Raw genomic sequence first — 23082 nt, 5'->3', positions numbered from 1 at the left:
ATCTTGGATTCCTTCAGTTGAATTCTTTGTTAAAGATGAACATTTATGACAAGGATCAGTTGGAACATAGATTGAAGTGGATAAAGTGGATGAAAATTATTGGCTAGTCCTTTCACTCTTCAGTCTGAGAATTCATTGTTTTTTATTCACTTCTTTTGTTTGTGGCTCTTGGAGAATAAAGTGGAGATGAATAAATGGGAAGCCTTGGCAAACTGCTTAGTTTTTCCGGTCGGTTCGGTTCTTTGAACATTTATCTTACCATATTGTTCTCCTCTCGCACCATTGATAATTAGGACTTGCATCTTTATGAGAGCCTTTTTATGTTTCTAAGCACTATTAGGAACATGCAGGTACTGCATATTTAGAGGAGCAAATAAACAAAAGCATGACTTCAAGAAGAACCCCACTACTCCAATTTGGGGCGCCCCTCCGAAGGTTATTAGTGGGAAGCTTCTTGCTTCGGGTTATTGGTGAGTGTTCTCTGATTCTTCCCAGCTCTCATTATTTTCATATCTTGATGGAAGACTGCGACCCTCATATCTTGTCATCCATGTTTGGGTTTTGATGGAAGACTACTTGTCATCAAAAGTTGGGCGATGATGGCTCTTGGAAACAGATGTCAATGACAATGAAAAATTAGTTGTAGCCATTGTCATCCACGTCAGGGATTGGATAAATGATGGTGATAATTTATCATCAAACATTGGAGGATGATGATCATGATGACGTCAGGTCATTGATAACACCCTAATTTCGGTCTTTATTTCATGTTATTAGCATGATTTATGCATTTAAAAGGCTTAAATTTGGGTTGTTATCATATATTTACACAAAAATAATGCTTCCAAGTAATTTCTGATTTTTCCCTAATTTTCTGTTAATTATATGAATTTTTAAGGATTTATTGAAGCTCGAAATAATTATTTTTGGATGAAAATGGCACATTAAAAAGTTTATTTCGACATTTATCAACATGGGAATTAATCAGGGAATTTTCTAGAATTTTCTAGAATTTTTTACGAATTTTTAGGAATTTTCTGGGATTTATTTCAAGAAGAAATGCATTTATTCTATGAAAAAAGGGCATATTTATAAGAGAAAAAAATGTATTTATGCAATTTCTAGACTTTTCGGGGCCTTTTTGCAACGTTTCGTTGCAAAAAGACCCTGAAAACAGCTCTCGGTCGCCACGGCAGGCGTAAAGATCCTATTTAAAATCATTCAGGGTTTTATTGCAATTTTTAATATATATTTTTAATGTTTTAGGAGAAATCGGAGGAGAGAGAGTGCGCCAGGGGCATATACGCAATTACTTTTGGGCGGCGTCCAAAAGCAATTCCAGGCTTTTTAAGGACTTTTCTGCAAAAAGGAGGATTCAAAATGCGCCAGCCAATGAGAGAGCGACACGTCATTGCGTGTTTAAAAACGAAACTAATAAATAAATCAATTTTAAATCCAATGGATTAAATTGGTTTAAAATTGATTTATTAATAACTTTTGATCCTGAAGTCCGATTGAGATGATTTTTTTATGGATTTGTTCGTCTTGATCCTTTCTTTCTATCTGTACGGTTAGATCATTCAGATCTAGCCTACATTGATAGATAAATATTAAGTACTAAACGGGGGTAAAATGGTGATTTTTACCCTATAACCTAAGTATAAAAGCTAAATTTCGAGAGGGGGAGCTCATTCTGGATGGTGCTCTATCACAGCTGCAAGACAGGGAGGAGCTCTAGCTTGGATCAAGTTATCTGGTACTTTTTTTCCTTTATTGTATTTGAACTTTTATGCATTTTGAATGAATTAGGTTAAGTTGTTTGTTTCTTCATCTCTATTCTGATCTGAACTTCTAAATCGCTTGGCTTGAGCGGCATGTACAAGCCCTGATTAGGATTGAGAGGAGAAATTGAGGGATTTACCTTGGCATTCAATTGCATTCCAAAAGAAAACTCTAAAAAATTTAGTTTTAATTCTTAGGAGATTAAGATTTCCGTTTATTTCTGATTTAGCAAATTCTCAAAACCAACCAAAACTTAAATCAAAAATTTCTTCCAACCTCTCTAATTGAATTCTTTGATCCATCCAATTGGATCAATTAATTCAATCTAGAGCCCACATTTCTTCTTTTCATCTCATCTCTTCTACCCCCCTCTCTAAATTCTCACCTAATTAGGGTGACTTGATCCTCATTGAAGATCAAATTCACTCTAATTAGGATCTAAAACACCAAAAATAAAATCAAATTGAAATTCCTACTTGCCTCCCTTGGACGACACTCATACTTATCACTATACATATTAATTAGAGTTTTATAAATTTTATTGCATAAGCCAAAAATTCACAACGACAAGGGCTAAAAATTTTGCGTAATTTTCACCCCTATTTTTGGCTTATCAATTGGCGCCGCTGCCGGGGAAGCAACGCTAAGGAAATTCAATTGGTAATCATTTCTATCAATTGAGTGCTTTAAAATTTTCAAAATCGATTTTGGTTTAATTTTCTCTAAAGTGCTTAGTATTCATCTAATTTTTATTATTGCACTACATTGTATTGCTTACAATAGATAATTTTTTTTTTTTTTAAGCATATGAAGCAACCATGTCTCACTATGATGGAAAAAGTTCTTATTATTATGAGTTGCATCAAAATTATCACCATGATCATTGTCTTTATGAAAATTCACAATGTGAATATTTTCTTGATCTTGGAGATTCCTGGCATCATGATGAAAAAAATTATTGTGGCATCAATCCTTATACGTATGATTGTGACCATTCAAATGAGGCCTTCCCCAATCTTTATGAGCATTCATATTATCCTAAATCTAGTGAGGTGACGACCCCTAAATTTTCTCGTCATAATAACCACAATCATGGCTTCCACACTCATGCCATATCCCCTTTGGAATATCCACACTATGAGTGGGGCAATCACCATCTTTAGTACTTTCCTCTACAATTTCATTGCAAAATGCATCATCTTCATTTTCCAACGAGCATCATGTGTTTGTTAATGAGTTTGAAAGGATTCAACAGAAAATTTCTCAACTCGATGACTCAAGAGAGTGACCAGTTTATGATGAATTATTTTCTTGAATATGAGGATGTTTTCAAACATGAATGTCTTTCCAAAATGAGTCTACTTCATGATATGATTAGAGGGTTTCCTACTAAAACAAATGATTTTCATGAAAGGAGAATACTTCTTAAGGATCTTACATATGGAGAAAGATATTTGTAAATTTTTGAAGGATTTATTAGCAGAAAGTGGTCCTCGAGGAAGATTATTTTCTCAGAAAAATGAAAATTATTAAGATGGAGATTTCTGAAATCTTGAATTTACATTTTTATGAAGAGGAAATATATGGGTATGAGGAATCACAATCAGATGCTTCTAAGTTAAATTTTCAGGATGACATGCGAGAAAAGATGGAAAGAGATGAGGAAGTTCAGTTTGCAAACACCCATCCTCATTTGGAAGAGTATCAACCTCCTATTCCATTTCCAGAAGCACTATGTACTGGAATTGTATGTAAACCCATATATAATAGGAATGGAGAAGAAATGAAAGAATTTTCAAGACATGATTCTTTTGGAAAATTGTGCAAGGATAATTTTGGGGAATCAAGGATCTCAATGGAAGAAGTGGATGAAATAATCTCTAACATCTACATGTTGTTTCTTGATGACAGAAATCATGTGAAGGAAAATAGCAATTTGAAGGCTTCCATGAGGATGGTATTGATGGATATAGAAATGGAAAAAGAACTTTGCAATACGCCAAATGAATTATTTAAATTTCAACCTAGGACAAGGATGAAAAAAATTTGTGATGAAGTTGAGGTTGAACCTTTCTTATGCAAAATTCTTTTTACAGATTGGCGTGATCATTTATTTGAATTGAAATGGCAATCTTCTAGTAACGTTTTCTTTGCATTTGATCTCTTAAATGTTTTACATTTGTGGACCAAAATTACAAGGAAACCTATTCTTAAATATAGGTATGTACACATGGGAATTGAGTTTCTCATACAAAGTCCTTTGAGTTTAGCTTTATGATTGAGACGATCTTTAGTTCGATTTATTCTGCTTTTTCTAATGGGAACTGGGATCCTTTTCCAGTTCTCCTTTATGTTTTTTTTCCTATTTCTTTAGCTGTACCAAGTAGGTAGAACCCACATTAAGGAGGAATCAAGGGATGCAACCTTACCATAAGGGGGAGCGGTTTTGAAGATTTGTCCACAACCTGATCTTTTAGGACCCAAGTCCTCAACTTGAATTCTCTCTTCAATTTCTATGTTTAAAGACTTCAAATATTGTTTTTCATGTGCAACCTCTATCAGTTGTGTTGTTGTGTTTTTTATCAGGATGTTGACCAAGTTGGAGCAATCATGATGTACGATGCAACACAACTTATTTCAGGATTTTATATCTATCATCTCAACGGTGAGCCACACGTCCATCCCCACTGTTTGCCATTCTCTCCCTCAATTTTTATTTTCATTATTTTCTTAGTTATGCATTGAGGACCATGCATGTTTTAGAAGGGGGGGGAGCTAGTTCATTTAAACTGGTCAACTATGACTTATACATTTAGTTTTGAGGAATATTATATGAATTGAACCTGCCTATAAAAATAATTAACATGCCTCTAGATGAATCAGAAATTTTCATCCAATGGTTTGGGAACATGTGTAGAGAAGTTAAGCTCCTAGAGCGGATCATGAGCATGATAGAGGTGGAACACGTGATTTTGAGCAATGTGGGTTCAATTTCAAATTGGGGAGAGTGTCTAGTAGGTGATTAGATGATGGAAAGTCAAGGGTAGAAGCTCTATGCTTCAAAGGGGAGTGACGAGTGAACTGAGAGCCCCCATTCCATCAACTCTAATAGCCGATCCCACTTATGCATTTCGTCTCCCCATTAGCCTACTTTCATTCCAAAATAGTGAGCAGCCATTCTCCGAGTCCTATGCACGGAATCCACCACTTCATTCACCTTATTGTTCCACACGCTTCACGCCATATCCATCACAACTTGACTTCACCACCTTGCTTCTGCTACCGAGGATATGCTTATCTCCCAAGTACGTCTATCTCCCTTTCCATGGTATCACTACGATACTGCCTCTTTGTATCTTTTCTGTCAATAATTCGCTCTGCATCATCTAAATCTCGTTCTTCTATCGCTTCTCCATAGACCAATGTGATTGTTATGACACTCATGCTAGTTGTGATAAAATATTTAAAAAACCATTCAAGTCATGGAAAGTGTTTCATTTGTTGTTATCCTCTTTGTTTGATATACAAAAAAAAAAAAGAAGCGAAAAAAAAAAGGAGTTTGAAAAAAAAAAAGAAAAAAAAAAGACAAGAGGAATGAGAAGAAGACAAAGAGAAAGGAGGGGTTTGACTTGCACCATTTCTGGTTTTGACTTTCAATTTAGGGCAAGATGGTCTTTATTCTCTATATCATCACAGTGGTCTCATCTCTTCTATCTCCCTCACTTCCTCTAAAAATCTTGGGAGTAGGTTATCCAAGGTAGCACAGCACCCGTTGGACCATAAATCTCTCATTGTTCATGCTCACCCTAATTCTTTCACAAAGTCTCATTCTCCCCCATCACAACTCTATCATATATTATTCTCGTTGTGTTCAATATTCTGTGCTCAACAGGAGGAGGAAATGGCTTCTTCTATTCTTAGGAAAGAGAAAAGGCTAATGGAGAGGCAAGTACTAGGTGGCCGTCACCCCGGGAGAGAGTGATCTTGCTCGCTAGAGATGTGAGGCCAGCTGCACATGAGTGGAGAGAGTTTACCTGAGGGGTATAGCGTTATACCTAGAAACAAGTACACTCCTTCTCATCCACTTAGGCATCCAAGCCAAGGAGAGAAACCCCACATTCCTGAAAAGGTCGGAGCTCAAAATGTCATTTAGTGTTTTAGTTCGGCTTGTGATTGATACACTTAACACTTCCCACACTTGTTGTCTAACTTACAGGATGAAAGAGATGATAATTCAGCAAAGTACATAGATGTTGCTAAGGGACTAGCAATGTCTAAGTAGGGGGGTATATGATAACACCCTAATTTCGGTCTTTATTTCATGTTATTAGCATGATTTATGCATTTAAAAGGCTTAAATTTGGGTTGTTATCATATATTTACACAAAAATAATGCTTCCAAGTAATTTCTGATTTTTCCCTAATTTTCTGTTAATTATATGAATTTTTAAGGATTTATTGAAGCTCGAAATAATTATTTTTGGATGAAAATGGCACATTCAAAAGTTTATTTCGACATTTATCAACATGGGAATTAATCAGGGAATTTTCTAGAATTTTCTAGAATTTTTTACGAATTTTTAGGAATTTTCTGGGATTTATTTCAAGAAGAAATGCATTTATTCTATGAAAAAAGGGCATATTTATAAGAGAAAAAAATATATTTATGCAATTTCTAGACTTTTTGGGGCCTTTTTGCAACGTTTCGTTGCAAAAAGACCCTGAAAACAGCTCTCGGTCGCCACGGCAGGCGTAAAGATCCTATTTAAAATCATTCAGGGTTTTATTGCAATTTTTAATATATATTTTTAATGTTTTAGGAGAAATCGGAGGAGAGAGAGTGCGCCAGGGGCATATACGCAATTACTTTTGGGCGGCGTCCAAAAGCAATTCCAGGCTTTTTAAGGACTTTTCTGCAAAAAGGAGGATTCAAAATGCGCCAGCCAATGAGAGAGCGACACGTCATTGCGTGTTTAAAAACGAAACTAATAAATAAATCAATTTTAAATCCAATGGATTAAATTGGTTTAAAATTGATTTATTAATAACTTTTGATCCTGAAGTCCGATTGAGATGATTTTTTATGGATTTGTTCGTCTTGATCCCCTCTTTCTATCTGTACGGTTAGATCATTCAGATCTAGCCTACATTGATAGATAAATATTAAGTACTAAACGGGGGTAAAATGGTGATTTTTACCCTATAACCTAAGTATAAAAGCTAAATTTCGAGAGGGGGAGCTCATTCTGGATGGTGCTCTATCACAGCTGCAAGACAGGGAGGAGCTCTAGCTTGGATCAAGTTATCTGGTACTTTTTTTCCTTTATTGTATTTGAACTTTTATGCATTTTGAATGAATTAGGTTAAGTTGTTTGTTTCTTCATCTCTATTCTGATCTGAACTTCTAAATCGCTTGGCTTGAGCGGCATGTACAAGCCCTGATTAGGATTGAGAGGAGAAATTGAGGGATTTACCTTGGCATTCAATTGCATTCCAAAAGAAAACTCTAAAAAATTTAGTTTTAATTCTTAGGAGATTAAGATTTCCCTTTTTATTTCTGATTTAGCAAATTCTCAAAACCAACCAAAACTTAAATCAAAAATTTCTTCCAACCTCTCTAATTGAATTCTTTGATCCATCCAATTGGATCAATTAATTCAATCTAGAGCCCACATTTCTTCTTTTCATCTCATCTCTTCTACCCCCCTCTCTAAATTCTCACCTAATTAGGGTGACTTGATCCTCATTGAAGATCAAATTCACTCTAATTAGGATCTAAAACACCAAAAATAAAATCAAATTGAAATTCCTACTTGCCTCCCTTGGACGACACTCATACTTATCACTATACATATTAATTAGAGTTTTATAAATTTTATTGCATAAGCCAAAAATTCACAACGACAAGGGCTAAAAATTTTGCGTAATTTTCACCCCTATTTTTGGCTTATCAGTCATCATCAAAAGAAATAGATGATGATCATATTGATCTATTATTGTTTATGATTTTTATTTTTTTCTTTTTTATAAATAAATCTTATATTCATTTTGCTTTATTTTTTGAAGATCGATCATCCCATACTGCTATCCTATCTATTTGTTCGTGCTGCTTGTGCGGAGGGAGCGGAGGGATGAGGCAAGATGCTCTCAGAAGTACAAGGGGTCATGGGCAGAGTATTGCAGGGTTGATCCCTGGAGGATCTTCCCTTATCATTTCAAATATGGGAAAGGAAAGGAAAGGAAGTTTCTAGAAGGAAAGTAAGTTCACCTAAATGGCAAGCGAGGATCTACTATTTCTTTGTCTTTTCATGCTTAAACAACTGGTATCATTTCAAAGATGGGAAAGGTTTATTATTTTGAGATGGGAAAGGTTCGATAGTCATCACTTCTGTTACTCTCACCCATCCGTTTCCAAGCTAATATAAAACATTTAATCATAATTTCATCATAGTCATCGTTGAGGATGACGAATTCAACCGACAGATCACAATGAAAAATGAATCAATAACTACAATTTTTTTTTTGAAAGACATTGTATGATATGATAACTATAATAACTACAAATCCTATCATTTCAAATGAGCACATTTCCAACAAAAAATAATAGCTTCAAAATGAACAAAAAGCCTCTGCCAGAAATCTTGACCAATTGAACTGAATTAAATCACTAGAGGGCCCGAAATGGCAAACAGGAACGGAAATTGTGGTAAATTAGAACAATAAAGAAGCTAAACAGTGTCATGGACAGTGAAAGAAGATCAGATCATTAAATGACAACTAAATAGTGTTCAGTAAGTGTTCTGACAATACAAGTTAATGTTAAACTTAAACAGGTGGAGGTTTCGTAGCTCCATTGAAACTTAAACAGAGATGGTCTTTGAAAATTGGCTGATATACGTCCTCTACTTAAACACGTGGAGGTTCTATAGCTCCTTGGGATCCCTGCATGATTGATCAATACAAGTTCATTATTTTACGTTGAATAAAATCCAAGAAGCCTGTAAACGAAGTTGGACATAAAATTCAAACCGTACTTGGCCTATAGCTTGTATCCTTGGTTGGGTGCATGTCTTCCGATTATGGCCAACTTGGTGGCAGAGAGAGCACTTCACATGCACGCCTTTCTTGGATAATATTTTCCCCTTAGGTTCTTTCTCACTGATGTCAATTCTTCTCTTCTGCTTGGGCTTTCTAGGTTGTTTCCTCACAAAAGGAGGGAATACATAGTTCCCTTGAACTTCGCTCCACAAGTTTTTCCATTCATTGGTGGGATACCATGACTATAAGCTAGCTGGTATACATCTTTCTTCAACCACTCAGTGACAAAAATGACAGGGTCCTCCTTGATCCAGTGAATGCAAGTGATAGCATGGGAGCATGGAATGCCCCTTATATCCCAATGACTGCAACTACAGGTTCTGCTAAGTAAATCAACCACAAATCTGCTTCCCAAGTTTAAAACCGCGAATTGATACTGGCCTGCGTGCCTAAGAGTGCATGTCCTAGACTTCAACTTGTTATCTTCGAGCAACTCCCTTATCCGAGGGCATAATTGATCAGTTCTATTAGAAAACAACTCCCTTTTCTTAGCTATCCTCTACATGACTGCACCTCTAATATCTTCCAGCATGTCTATGATAGGTTTAGACCTAGCCTGTATGATGTAATTGTTGAAGCACTCACAAATATTGTTATCAATCACCTCACATTTTGTATCCTTACTAATGTAAGCCCTGCAAAACTTCTTTATACCTATACCTCCGAAGTCATGCATGGCTTGTGGTTTCAATGCGCTCATCTGTCTCATGATCCTCTGGAAATATTCATGAGTTGTGCACTTCATAGCTTTCCAAAATAAGTTCTTCAAAATCTCAGTGGAATGTCCTTTCTTCTAATTTGCATAAATATGTCTAGCACAATTCCTATGCTCCACATGTGGTAACAAATATGCCACTGCATTTTCCAGTCCCTGCACAATGTTAGAGAGTAGCAAGCTATTAGTGTAATAAAATAGTTCGACATTAGGCAATAAGACTTCAAACAATTCAATATTTATGAACGAGTTAGTTAAGTACCTTCTGTTGATCGCTTATAATAGTCCAACCATAACCATCCACAATTCCTAAATCATCCATCAGCAGTTGAATAAACCAAGTCCAAGAAGCTTGATTTTCCCCTTCAACCACTACCCAAGCAATGCGGAACATTTGATTATTCCCATCATTGCCCACAGCACTCAACAATTGGCCTTTCATTTCGGTCTTCAAAAAACATCCATCCAACCCAATGACTCTTCTATAACTTTTAAGAAAACCTCTTGCTATTGAATCAAGGCATATATAGAGTCTCTTAAACCTAACCAAAGAATCAGGAGTGTCTCTATCAAGCACCAACTCAAAAGTACCATTCCTATTGACCTTATTTAACTCTGCAACATAAGTAGGAAGCAAGTGATAATGGTCATTCAAAGATCCTTGAAGCTTCATGTGCGCCGTAGATCTAGCTCGATAACAGGTATGCTTTCAAACTGTGATTCCAAACTATTTGTTTATTTCTCGCATCATATCTACCACCTTCCAATTCATATTCATTCGAATTTTCTCTAAGAAGTGGTTTTCAATCCAATGCTAATCGGCTTGTCTATTCCTTGGAGCCCTACTGCACCTATGAGTATCATTTAGTGTTTTCACAACAAAAGCCTCCTTCATACCATCCCAACTAGCATATATCATCCATGGACAATCTCCCTTGCAAAAAAGTTCAACTTTTTGGTCACCAGACTTAAAAAACCTGATGTTCAACCCGTTCTATATAGCATGGTCCTTTACAGCTGTCTTAAATTGAGAAGAGGCTCAAATTTCATGCCTACTTGAAATATAATCCTCTCAATGGGGCATCTCAGATCATACCTCTTTCCCCTGTATATGTTCCTTCTATTTTCACCCTCATCATCAGTATCATTGGGAGTTAATATCTCATCCTCCGAATCAGCATACTCACTATGATATCCATCAACAGATACTTGTTGTTGAACTTGTTCGTTTCTATTTCTCTGGCCGTCAACAAATTCATCAGTCCATTCATCACTTAAATATCCGTAGGGATCACTTGTATACACATCACTTTCCTCATTTTCCTCGCACATACTATATTCAGAATCAGCATCACTATCATAATCAGAACCAAATACTTTTCTCTCGACATCAGCCCTACTTAAGAAACAAATGAAAAATAGTAATTGATCATGTGTGCAATATATTTAAATTATCAAGGGAGAACTTACATTCTTCTAAACTAATAGGAGCACGGTGGGGGAGAGCACCACTGCACGATGAAGAACCAGACCTTAAATTCTGTCCGGTTTTAGGCACTTCTTATGTTCTGAACCTTAAATTTGGTTACGTTGGGTCATGGTCCAGCTCGGTCTGGTTTGTTCAGACCTTAATTTATGCATGTGAAGATGATTAGAATCTGAAGTTCAAAAAACTATTAAGGGAAAGAAGACGCACATGAAAATGTATATAAAAAGATAAACTTTTCAAAGAAAAGTGAGTTAATGTCATGGCATGGAGAAGCAACACCTAGAAATCAAACAAGGAAAATCACCTATTTTAACATTGGCATGTCAGTAGTGCAATGAATATAACGCCAATGTTCCCCATGAACAGAAATTTCCATTGAAAAATTAGGTTAAAGTTCAGCATAGCCTTCTGTTCATTTCCTTTCTATCGAGAGAATTTCGCATACTATTAAAATGAGAAAATTATCAAACGAGTTCACAGAAATTGTGTCGATATTTCAAAGGTTCGGCTAAAATCAAGGCGAGAAAGCACAAAGAAATGGCACTAGAGGAAGGCAGAGATCAATGGGCTTTAAAAATTGAACTCTTGGGCGGCAATTCATTGGGCATTCTTCCAACGCTGAAAGAAAACGTTGCAGAATTTTCTCTCCACTCTTTCTTACCAGCAAAAAATTATCATCAGTAAAAGAATTAAATACTGTCCTGGGATGACGTTGATTGATACTATTTTCGTTCAGTAGGATTTCAATCTGTCATGGTAGATTGATCCTTCGATGGAGAATTAAACCAAAAAGAAATAGAATAAAACAAAATCGAGGTGCATAATAAGAAGATTAAGAGGGACAGAGAGTACCTTTATTGGATAAACAAGATCAAGTAGGGGAGATAATCAGATGCCCCAGATGAGCAATCCTTCTCTGATAAACAAGATCCAAAAGGCAGCCCTTGACGACCACAACGAACCCTAGATCGTGGAACTCCCGTAGCGAAGAAGAAACCGCAAAGAATTCCACTGCAAACAGCACCAATCCGACGCCCTTTCTCTCTCTCGCCCTTTCTTTCTCTCTCTCCACCTTCTCCTCTCTCTCAGTCTATGTCTCGGTTCTGTGCTCTCTCCCCGGCGATTCAATTTGGACAGGTAAATAGAACGTATTTCTCTCTTGACATTTCCCGTTTATGACGTGGAATCCAGCATGGCTGCCAGGTGGATTCCGCCGGAAATCCACCTGGCAGCCACGGTGGATTCCACATCATAAAAGGGATATGTCGAAATCCACTTAGAGAGTTTGGACTATACCGTGGCAAAAAAAAAGTTTAGGTTATATCGCAGATTTTCGAAAAAGTATGGGACGTACCGTGCTATTAACCCTTAAATAAAATCTGCTCAATTATGGAATATATTTGACCAAGAGATTTGAAGGCGCAAATAATAATGCTCCAAAACTGTACTTGTTAAATAAGTATTTGATTATTCCTTCCGCCATGTATATAAAATACTATTTGACCATCCCAATTAATGTGTCCGAAAATTTTTAGCTAGAGCGTTGAAGGTAATAAGTGTTACTAATAGCCTATAGTGCCATGACAAGACTTGCAATTAGTAAATAAAAGTCAATTGTTTTGCTTCAAAATTTATTCCTTGTGTCTTTGAAAGGGAGAAAGAGATGGAGAGAAAGAGGGAGAGGGTGGGGGAGAGAGGGAGAGGGTGGGAGAGAGACAGAGAGAGTGGGAGAGATAGAGAGAAAGAGGGCAGGAGAGAGAGAGACAGAGACAGAGACGGCGGGAGAGAGAGAGGGAGAGGGTGGGGGAGAGGGAGACAAAGAGAGTGGGAGAGATAGGTAGAGAGAAAGAGGGAGAGGGTGGGAGAGAGAGACAGAGAGAATGGGAGAGATAGGTAGAGAGAGAGACAGAGACAGAGACGGTGGGAGAGAGAGAGGGAGAGGGGGGGGGAGAGGGAGACAAAGAGAGGGGGAGAGAGAGGTAGAGAGAAAGAGGGAGAGGGGGGGAGAGAGAGACAGAGAGAATGGGAGAGAGAGGTAGAGAGAGAGACAGAGACAGAGACGGTGGGAGAGAGAGAGGGAGAGGGTGGGGGAGAGGGAGACAAAGAGAGTGGGAGAGATAGGTAGAGAGAAAGAGGGAGAGGGTGGGAGAGAGAGACAGAGAGAATGGGAGAGATAGGTAGAGAGAGAGACAGACAGAGTGGGAGAAAGAGAGGGAGAGGGTGGAAGAGAGAGAGAGAAGGAGAGGGTGGGAGAGAGAGAGAGAGAAAGAGGGAGAGGGGGGGGAGAGAAACAGAGAGAATGGGAGATATAGGTAGAGAGAGAGAGAGACCGACAGAGAGAGAGAGTGGGAGAGAGAGAGGGAGAGGATGGGATATAAAGAGAGACAGAGAGAGTGGGAGAGAGAGGTAGAGAGAGAGCGAGGAGCGGGGGAGAGAGAGAGGGAGAGGGGGGGAGAGAGAGAGACACGGAGAGTGGGAGAGAGAGGGAGAGGGTGGGAGAGAGAGAGAGAGAAAGGGAGAGTGGGAGAGAGAGGGAGAGGATGGGAGAGAGGGAGACAGAGAGTGTGGGCGATAGAGTGGGAGAGAGAGAAAGAGAGAGTGGGAGACAGAGAGACAGGGAGAGGGGGAGAGAGAGAGGGAGAGGGAGAGAGACAGGGAGAGTGGGAGAGATAGAGCGAGTGGGAGAGAGAGACAGGGAGAGATAGGTAGAGAGAGAGAGACGGAGAGAGAGAGGTAGAGAGAGAGAGACGGAGAGAGAGGTGGAGAGAAAGAGAAAGAGAAATGGAGATAGAGAGAGAGAGACGGAGAGAGAGGTGGAGAGAAAGAGAAAGAGAAATGGAGATAGAGAGAGAGACGGAGGAGAGAGATAGAGAGGGAGATATAGAAAGAGAGAAAGAACTTAGAACTTTAGGATAAATCCTAAATTTTATGCATTTTTGGTTAAGGCCGCGTAACAGAAAGTCTACGAAGAAACAAAGAAATAGCAGTCACAAGTTGTCCATGCGTGAGGTCCTCATTAATGACATGAGATTTAGCGGATTCTAGTGATAAAGAGCGGGGAAGGGAGAGGGGCTAACTTCTAAGAAATAAAGGAGGATTATAAATATTCTGTAGATATTGGAGCGCCTTTACAAGTGCCCAAGGGTCAGAGAAATAGTGAGAAAAGAGTCACTGAGTCTCTTCAATCATCTCGCGTAAAAGTCGGAACAAGATACACAGGCTCTCAAAAGGTATAGAAAAAGAGAGAGACTGATGTCAAATTAGATGCGGTGATGGATAGATACATGTATAGATGGATGAATAGATAAATGGTGGAGAAAAGGGTAACAATGATGGACCGAAGCTACGTGGAGGGATATACAGATTGACTGATTAGGTAAGTCGAATGAAAAGAAAGAATGACAGAAGCATCTGTGGATGGTATCTGAACATATATAAGTTGAATGAATACTTGATAGATGGATAGAAAGAAACGAGGATAGAGCGAAGGAAATGTTGATGGATTTATGACAGGTATAAGTAGGTCGACTGAATAATTGCCAAATGGATAAGCAAAAACATGGACGGAAGGATATGTCGATACAAACATTGATAGATAAAGAAATGGGTAAAAAGAAAGCAAGGATGACAGAAGGATGTGTATGGATTAATAGACAGATAGATACCTAGGTAGCATGGATAAATAGAGAGGTACGTCCATCTATCTCCTTTTAAACAAAGATAGAGAAAATAAATAGATAGATTGATAATTAGATAGACCAAAAGATAGATGGACAAATAGAAGGCAGGCAAACAGATGGATAAATTGAGAGATGGATACACAGATACATAGGAAGAGAGATAAATACAGAGTTTCGCGGATAAGTATCAAGCGTTTGTACAGTACATGGATCCATAGATGGAGGGTTACATAAAGATGGAGAGAACAATAGAGTTAGAGAGTGATAGAGACAGGGATAGAGAGAGATGGTGATAATCAGAGGACCAGAGCTCTAGAAGGAGGCTTGAGAAGAGGCATGTCCTTGGGATGCTGCGAAAACTTGCAGTTTGGGCAGGAAGGCGACGATCTGCTCATCATCACCAACATATAACACCTCCCACAAACCGCCGCCACCATCTCTCCACCCTCAGCGACTCTCGAAGGCGCTTCGCAAGTGAGATTAAGCTCCAAGTCCAGACCAGCGTCCCGGATTTCCGTCCCCGGCTGCTCTACGGTGGTGCTCCGGCGAGGATCTTTAGAAGTCCTCCTCTGCGTTCTCATGTTGTAGAAGTGAACTTCTCCTGACTGCAACCATAAGAATTTTTCTCAAGATCATACTAAAAGAGATGAATAATTAACCGGAGGTATAAATTCCCCCTACCTTGATGTCGAGGCAGCGCTGCCACTCCGGCGGAAGAGGAGAATCGAAGTTCAGATCAATGTCTTCTTTCCATAGCTTTAGCTCCTTTGGTACCCTTTCTTTCCCCTTTTCTTCTTCTTCTTCTTCCTTCCACTTACGCTTCATCGCTTTTCTCTGTGTGTCGCAAAGGGGTCCTTCAATCGAGACCATTGGAGATCTCAGGGAGCAGAGCCATTCCCTCTCTAGAATTCCGAATAAATCGATGCGCCTTTCGTGCGTTTGAAGAACATATGACCAATGCTCAGTGGGGCGGGGAGGAGAGAGGTATTTATAGGTGAAGAAAGAGGCAGCCGCCATTAAAGTGGGCATGAATCTAAGGGGGCCGGAGACTTAAAAAGTTGGAAAACCTTGGGAAAGACTCTACCTCTTCTCTCTCTCTCTCTATCGCTTTATCTCTCTAGAGGTGATATCGCCCCTCATTATTCTTGCATGGGAGATGCGGCAGCGGCTTCTACGTGCGTCTTTCGCTTTGCATGGAAAGGGTTAGAGAGAGAAAGTACTGAAAATTACGTCGATGGGCGAGGTAGAGAGAGATTTTTGCAGGAGATGAGTGTGCGATCAGAGATAAACAGTGGGTGTCAGAAGGCTTCTTCAATAAACGAGACAGAGAAAGATAAACAATAGAGAGAGAAAAACATCGTAAGAGTTGTGTGATAAATAGTAAAAGTTGAATCGATGGAATAAGTAGACAGAGATCTGAGGGCGTTCATAATGTGCTCGGCAATAAAGAGAGAGAGATATATATCAAGGATATGGAGACTTAGCGAGAGAGATGACGAGCGGCGACGGCAACTGATACCGGCTCCTGAGACCTGTATTAATACGCGTGTCTACGGTCACCGGGAATGAAACTACACTATCGCTGACCCCATCGTTTAGTTTAAAATTTTAAATATTACATTGATTATGACTCCCATTGGTCTTTGCTACGGTCTTTGTCACAACCCACGGCGAACATCCGATTCCAGCAAATTACGGGTGCCTAAATATTTTCAAATGTTACGACGTAATAAACATGCGGCTCTTTAATGGAGCTGACAAGGTACGCTCACCTGTCAAAAATGAGTCCAAGCCAAGCCGAGCCGGCTCTGTCACAGAGGGTTGATTTAAGAGATGGAGAGAGAGAGAGAGAGAGAGGAGATAGAGGTTTTTGAATTGAGTTATGACGGGGTGGTGAGAGAACAATTGAAGGAGAGAGAATTGAATGCCTATCACCCTCCAACTACCAAATCCAGCGTAATTCCACGCAAACGAGCAAATGAATTTTCTCCCTCTACACTATTCTCTCACACTTCATATCCATAGCTTTCTCTCTCTAGGATTGAAAAGCTGGTCTCAGGGGCGAAGTAAAGAAGCACCTGTCGGCATACCCCGTCGTCATTGATCATCCTCCTCGCTCTTAATGGCTCACCCGAAGAGAGAGGCAGCAAGGCATCCGGTCAAATTGATATTCCCAAAATACCCTTCATCTATTCTGACCTGAGTTAATGACATCGGACCCATTCCCACTTAATTAATGACACTGCCATCTGCCCTGCAACAAGTTTTACAAAGATCTGGGCCTTTGAGAAAATAATTCTTCATTAGTGATTTCTAATTTGAATGTTCTACATACTGTCTCATCATAATCAAGAAATGGAAGGTATTTCATGAGATGGGTTCTACCTATTGTCTCGTAATCAAATCATAATCAAGAAATGAAAGGTATTTCATGAGATGATTTCTACATATCGTCTCATAATCAAGAAATGAATGATATTTCATGAGACGGGTACTTCCATTATATCACCGTCATCCTGGCAACAAGTTTTTCAAGTATATGGCTTTTGGGAAAATACTCTTAATTAGTGATTTCTTATTTGGATGCTCTACATATTGCTCCAAAATAAAAAATGAAAGATATTTCATGAGTTGGGTATTTTCCCAAAAGTGATTATCATCTGGGCTTTTGATAAAATAATTATTAATGAGTGATTGTCATTTTTAATGTGCTAGATATTGCCCCTAGAGCAGGAAAGTAAGTACTTCAAGAGGGGGACCATTTCTGCTCTACTGCCATCTGCTTTGCAACAATTTTTACCAACAACTGGATTTTACGGAAATAATTTGTTAGTTATTGACTTTAATTTTAATTTTCTATCCAAGATCTGGAAAGAGGATGTCTTTCATGAGATAGGTATTTCCACGAGGCTGAGTAGCTTCGAAGAATCTGGCCCAGGAAAAGAGAATATGGAAAGATATGGGACTTTATACATAACTGTGTAATCTCTGTCCGCTCGGCGGGCCCATCCAAACGCGAAGGGAGATGGGTATTTGGGGTATAATATTCTACACTGGTGAAGTTGCATGGAAATGAAAAGGAGCAAAAGGTGGGAGGGAATGAGAATATTTATTACGGCGAGCGTCGGCTCATCTAACCCACACGGCACTTGTGATTACATTCAAGTATGAGACGAGTGGAATAGAAAAAGATACAGAGAGAGGTAGAAAGACGAGATGGAGAGGGAGCAAACAGATGCAGAGGAAGTTCGAGAGACGAGATTGATAGAGTGCGAGAACAGAGAAAGGTAGAAAGATGAGATAGAGAGATAGAGAGAAAGGTGGAGCGAAGGGAAGAGAGTAAGAGTATAGAGATACAAATAAAGGTAGATAGATAGGAAAAGAGAGTAAAGAGTAGAGAGATACAGAGAAAGGTAGATAGAGAGGAAGAGAGAGTAAAGAGTAGAGAGATACAGAGAAAGGTAGATAGAGAGGAAGAGAGAGTAAAGAGTAGAGAGATACAGAGAAAGGTAGATAGAGAGGAAGAGAGAGTAAAGAGTAGAGAGATACAGAGAAAGGTAGAGAGAGAGTAAAGAGAGAGAGATACAGAGAAAGGTAGAGAGAGAGGAAGAGAGAGTAAAAAGTAGAGAGATGGACGGTAGGAGAAAAGAGCAGAGAGAGAGCTATATAGAATTATAGATACAGAGAAAGGTAGAGAGATGAGACATAGATAGGGTACAGAGATACAAAGACGGGTAGAGAGATAGAGAGAGTGTGAGTTCAGAGTTACTCAGAGATGTATAGATAGAGAGAGTACAGAGATTCAGAGAAGCGTAGAGAGATAGAGGGAGTGAGGTTAGAGATACACAAAGACGTAGAGATAGAGAAAGAGAGTACAGCGATTCGGAGAAGTGTAGAGAGAAAGAGTGTGAGTTCAGAGATACAGAGAGAGGTAGACTTAGAGAGACAGTACATCGATTTAGAGAACGATAGAGAGATAGGGAGAAAGAGAGAGAGAGAGAGCAGAGAGATGAGATAGAGACAGATAGAGATAGAGAGAGACTTAGACGGTAGAGAGAGAGCCTGAATAGAACTATCCACTTCTCATCTGCCCACAGTAAATCGCCATGAATGGGTGTCCGTCGACTTGAATGCAATCAGGGGCTCTCTCTTGTTGTCGTAGCAGCCTGTTTCTGTTGGACGTGGAAAGCCTCCTCGTGCTTTATCGTTAGATTTTTTTAACCATTTGATAATTTTCATGAGGAATCCGTCAGTTTCCTTCACCCGCCATCTTCAAACTCGTGGAAGAAGATCAGTGGAAAGGAGCGTTTTAAGGTATATGAAGTATTGGGCTGTTAAGGATCAAATTATGAGTCAGTTTTAAGAGCAGGGCGGTGGGTAGATTACACAGTGATGGAATTTAATGGATTTTGGACCCACTTGGGCCGTGCCGATGGGGTTCATTCGAGTCCCGTTCAAAGCGGGCACAGGAAACTGACGACCGACATTGATTTCTCATCAACTAATGCTACTCTGAGTGGATTGATTGATGGGCGTGGGCGAGACCTCTTTCTAGAGTCCCAAACATTTCCTCATAGGTACTGAATGAAGATGATCAGTACGGGCCTCGTCTCTTTGTCCCTTCGTCTTCTTCAATGTACACATGATTGATATGGGAAGGGCCGATTGAAAAGGGGGAGAAGATACCTAAAATAATTGAAGGGTTGGTCGTTGGGCTGTTGGATTTTCGAGTTCTTCCTTTCATCTAAAAATGGAAAATATCACCATGAATACCATAAAAGGGTACAGTATTTAAATTAATTATTTGGACGAAAGTTTATGCTTACCACGTATGTTCCCATACAGAAGTGAATTTTAGTGGTGTCTCTGTATTCGAAAGAAGGGGTGCCTTCATCTTCCATCTCTAAATTTTCCTTCACAAACTTTTTTTGGAGATGACAAGCCCTACGAATTAAAAATCAATGCCATAAAGGAAATTTAGTATCCCAGAAGCCTCTAAAATTAGTGGTTGTTTCGAGCCCTACCCCATCTTTTTACTTCAATTTCTTTGTTGCTATTAAACTTCTAATTTATGCTTTTCGTTTTTGTGTTCCTTCATATTCACATGGCAGTGAAGTGTACAATCAGAGTGGTCAAGTTCAGATGGGTTGAACAGAATTTATGGGTTGATATAAACGTTCCTATTTATTACTCTACTATCCTGCACTGTATGTTTTTGTTTTGAATTTTTGTGGCCTTGATTTACTCTTTTTATGAATATTTTACTTCACAGAAAGTGTCGTATTCAACTTTGTAGACTCTTGGAACTTCTTGCTTATCTTTTTGTGCCTATTCGGACGCAATTTGTTTCAGAACTTTTAGATATCTTTAAAACCTTTTTTGTCGTTGATGTTTCTGAACAATCAATATTGAAAACTTAGAACCTTGCCATTTGAATGTCTCTGTTTGGTGTTTCAATTTTTATTACGTTGATCTTTTGGATATTCAGGTAGTTATTTTTTGAGTTGCTGATGTAACACGAAGGACGCCGGAATTAAACGGCTCGTGATACATCACAAGGAGGGTGGGGACATCATTTAAGGCAGCCTTGATGAATAATGCAGGAGTAATGCAAATGATAATTGGACGATAAAATTGATGAGAAGTAAGTCAGCCAATATCGACAGACACCGACGAACTCTAAGTCACGGTAACTAAGACCTGGGAATGCCACTGGGCTCCGAATGATCTAGACGTCGAGTTGAAGGTCAACGTTGCGAGCTCTGATACTGCCGCTAATGCGCACACCCTTGACGGTCCAAACCAAGAATGTACTGATTGAAATCCTAATACTTGCAACGTGAATCCTATTTATCACTAATCTAACCTCGACGGTAGAGAAAATGTTCGTAGGCACTTAAAGAAATAATATAACACCAAGAGGGAGTTCTGAGCGTACTAGTAGCATCAGGCGGGGGATGTCTAATTTGACAGCAGTGGATGGCGAGCCGCATGTAGGCAAGATGACGACGCAGGTAGAAGCAGCGGTGGGAGTAGACATGCTGGCATGAGTAAACACGATATGGGCATGACGACAAACACAAAAAATGGGTGTGGCAAGGGCGCAATGGTAGCAGGTTGCGGCAACGTGGCAGTGACAAGGTGCGGTGGTGTGACGCAATGGCAAGGCACAATGGCAGCAAACGCGGCGGCTGCAGGGAAACATGCACAAAGGTAGCAAGGGCGACGACGGCGGGCATGAAGGCGACGACTTTGATGGCAGCGGGTGCGGCTAGCGTAGAGCCAAATGGCCCGGCAAGCTACAGACCGGTTAGCTGCCAACGGTTGTGGCTACCATTGGCGGCTGCGGCAGCCGCCGCAAGGACCTAGGGCCGTCGCTAGGGTTGTTGCGGCCACAGTAGGTTGTGGGGGCTACTAGTGTTGCGGCGGCTACGACAGGCTACAGCAATAGCTAGGGCTGTTGTGTCCACGGCAAGCTACAGCGGTTGCGAGCTGCTGCTGTGGTCGCGGGTTGCTGCGGCAGCGTGGGCAGATGCGCTGGTCGCAACGGCGCTGGGTGGCCCGGATGGTTCACGGGTGGTGGCGTCGGCAATGCTGGAAATGGCGGTGCTGGTAATGGCGGAACCAGCGAAACTAGGGTTTTTGTCACTCAAGTTTTTGGTGGCATTTTCGTAGTTTTGACAAATACTAAAAAGACAAGAAAATCCTTCAAAATCACATTTTCTTAAACGTTTCTTAATCTTCTCTTCTGCCTATGGGTGGACCCACCTCTTATAGGGGTATAAATGGGCATTCCCCTTAGAAATAAAGGGGAGGAGGCCCAATTAAAAGTATTTACGGCCCCCTAATAGGAGATATACCAACTACCATGCCTACACTCAGCCTCACACACACAAATGTGTAGGTTCATACAGCGGCCCTAGACACATGGGAACAAACAAAAAAAACAAACACATACGCAGCTGACATATAAGGCCTACTAAACAAGGAAAATATAAGGAAAGCTGGGTCTTGCGTGTACTCCGAAGGCTGGGTCTTGCGTGTGAGCCCTCGCTCGACGAACTGGCCTGATGGGATCTTCGAAGCTAGATGGTCTCCCATCAGTTGCTACTAGACACGCCTCACATAAGTTTGGAGAAAAACTACGAGCTATAAAATCCATGACTTGAAAATTGAGACATCATGTGAATTTTATATGTCTACCTCAATAAATGTATTATGGATTTTCTGTTCAATGAATCAAAGATGGTTCATATTTTAGGCGTTCCGATTGGTAATACTTTTAGGGAAAAGGGCACATTTCTTTTAAATTTATCCAATTTTAATGTATATATGTATCTCTCTCTCTCTATCTGTCTATCTATCTATCTATTTATCTATGTATCTATCTATCTATCTATCTGTTAAGACATAGAAAGTATATGTTATATATTTTATTATATATACCAACCATTTGTAAGACTCTAATTGGATAATTTCAGTACATACAACAACCTTTTTGCCTCCATGTCAATGTCCTTGTTCTGTTTATCTTCTCTCTCTATCTTTCTCTTTGCTCTTGCTCTTGTTCTTCCTGAAACTTCTATTTATTTTTATCCTGCCATGGTAACAAGACTAAAATGTCTAAGGATATCTCTGCTGCAAGTCCATTGAATCAAGATATCATAGCTATGGGATACATTCCAATTTTCTTTCTTGCCCAAATTGCAATATCACTGGAACTCACCGACAAAAACCAGCAGACATGGAAATGATCAAACCTACCTATTTTGAATGGGTATAAGTTAATTAAATTATAGAATTGTTACATCCACATATTACAATTACAGATCCACAAACAACAAGATTGATAATCCAGAGTTCAAGGCGTTGTAGAAAATTGACCAACAAACACTGGGATTTCTACATTCTATGATCTCAGAGTTAATTATTTCTTGTATTAGCATATAAAGAACCTCAAACGAAGCTTTAGATATATTAAAAGATGCCTTTTCAAGTACAAATCATGCACATTTTATGGATCTTTTTTGCCAGTTCCATAATATGAACAAAGGTACAACAAAGACTAATGAATATATCAAATATTTCAATTATGTAGTTTCAATTATTGAATCATCAAGAAAAAAAAAGGATGAAGATTCTATGATTTTTAGATAACGTGGTGCAGAATATGCACAGTTTGTTTTCAGCATCAACACCATCATTAACCATCCAAAGTTTGAAGAATAATGACCAATGTAAAGGCTCAGAATACCTTTCTCTCCTACAACCAACGAATGAATGCAAGTAATTTTCCACCCATAGCTAAAAAATTTCTG

The 23082-nt window shown here is 39.3% G+C and overlaps 1 protein-coding gene and 1 long non-coding RNA gene across 3 annotated transcripts; one reads left to right on the top strand and one right to left on the bottom strand.

Annotated features, from left to right (window-relative positions):
• The first annotated feature begins 1571 nt into the window (after positions 1-1571).
• Positions 1572-7165, top strand: LOC144714006 (uncharacterized). Of its 2 annotated transcripts, XR_013584207.1 has the most exons (3): positions 1572-1756; positions 4369-4447; positions 6603-7165. It is a non-coding gene; the product is annotated as an uncharacterized LOC144714006 (long non-coding RNA). The 2 variants fall into 2 exon arrangements; XR_013584206.1 differs by lacking the exon at positions 1572-1756 and having other exon boundaries at positions 3281-4447.
• Positions 7166-14867: 7702 nt separating this feature from the next.
• Positions 14868-15735, bottom strand: LOC144713934 (uncharacterized). The gene is made up of 2 exons (XM_078588675.1): positions 15446-15735; positions 14868-15369 (listed from the first exon to the last, which is right to left on the bottom strand). The coding sequence occupies exons 1-2, from the start codon at positions 15632-15634 to the stop codon at positions 15061-15063; spliced, it is 498 nt and encodes a 165-aa protein (XP_078444801.1). The 5' UTR covers positions 15635-15735; the 3' UTR covers positions 14868-15060.
• Between the last annotated feature and the right edge of the window lie 7347 nt (positions 15736-23082).

The sequence above is a fragment of the Wolffia australiana genome, chromosome 16, assembly GCF_029677425.1.
Source record: "Wolffia australiana isolate 7733 chromosome 16, ASM2967742v1".
NCBI lineage: Eukaryota > Viridiplantae > Streptophyta > Magnoliopsida > Alismatales > Araceae > Wolffia > Wolffia australiana.
Note: the sequence above shows the minus strand (reverse complement) of the source record. Positions and strands in the feature narration are given on the sequence as shown.

What these genes read in the sequence shown, in the direction of transcription:
- LOC144713934 (XM_078588675.1), bottom strand. Translation starts at nt 15,634, where the DNA reads ATGGTCTCGATTGAAGGACCCCTTTGCGACACACAGAGAAAAGCGATG. An exon ending in AGCGCTGCCTCGACATCAAG is followed by an intron (nt 15,370 to 15,445) that starts GTAGGGGGAATT and finishes TTATGGTTGCAG; the next exon opens with TCAGGAGAAGTTCACTTCTA.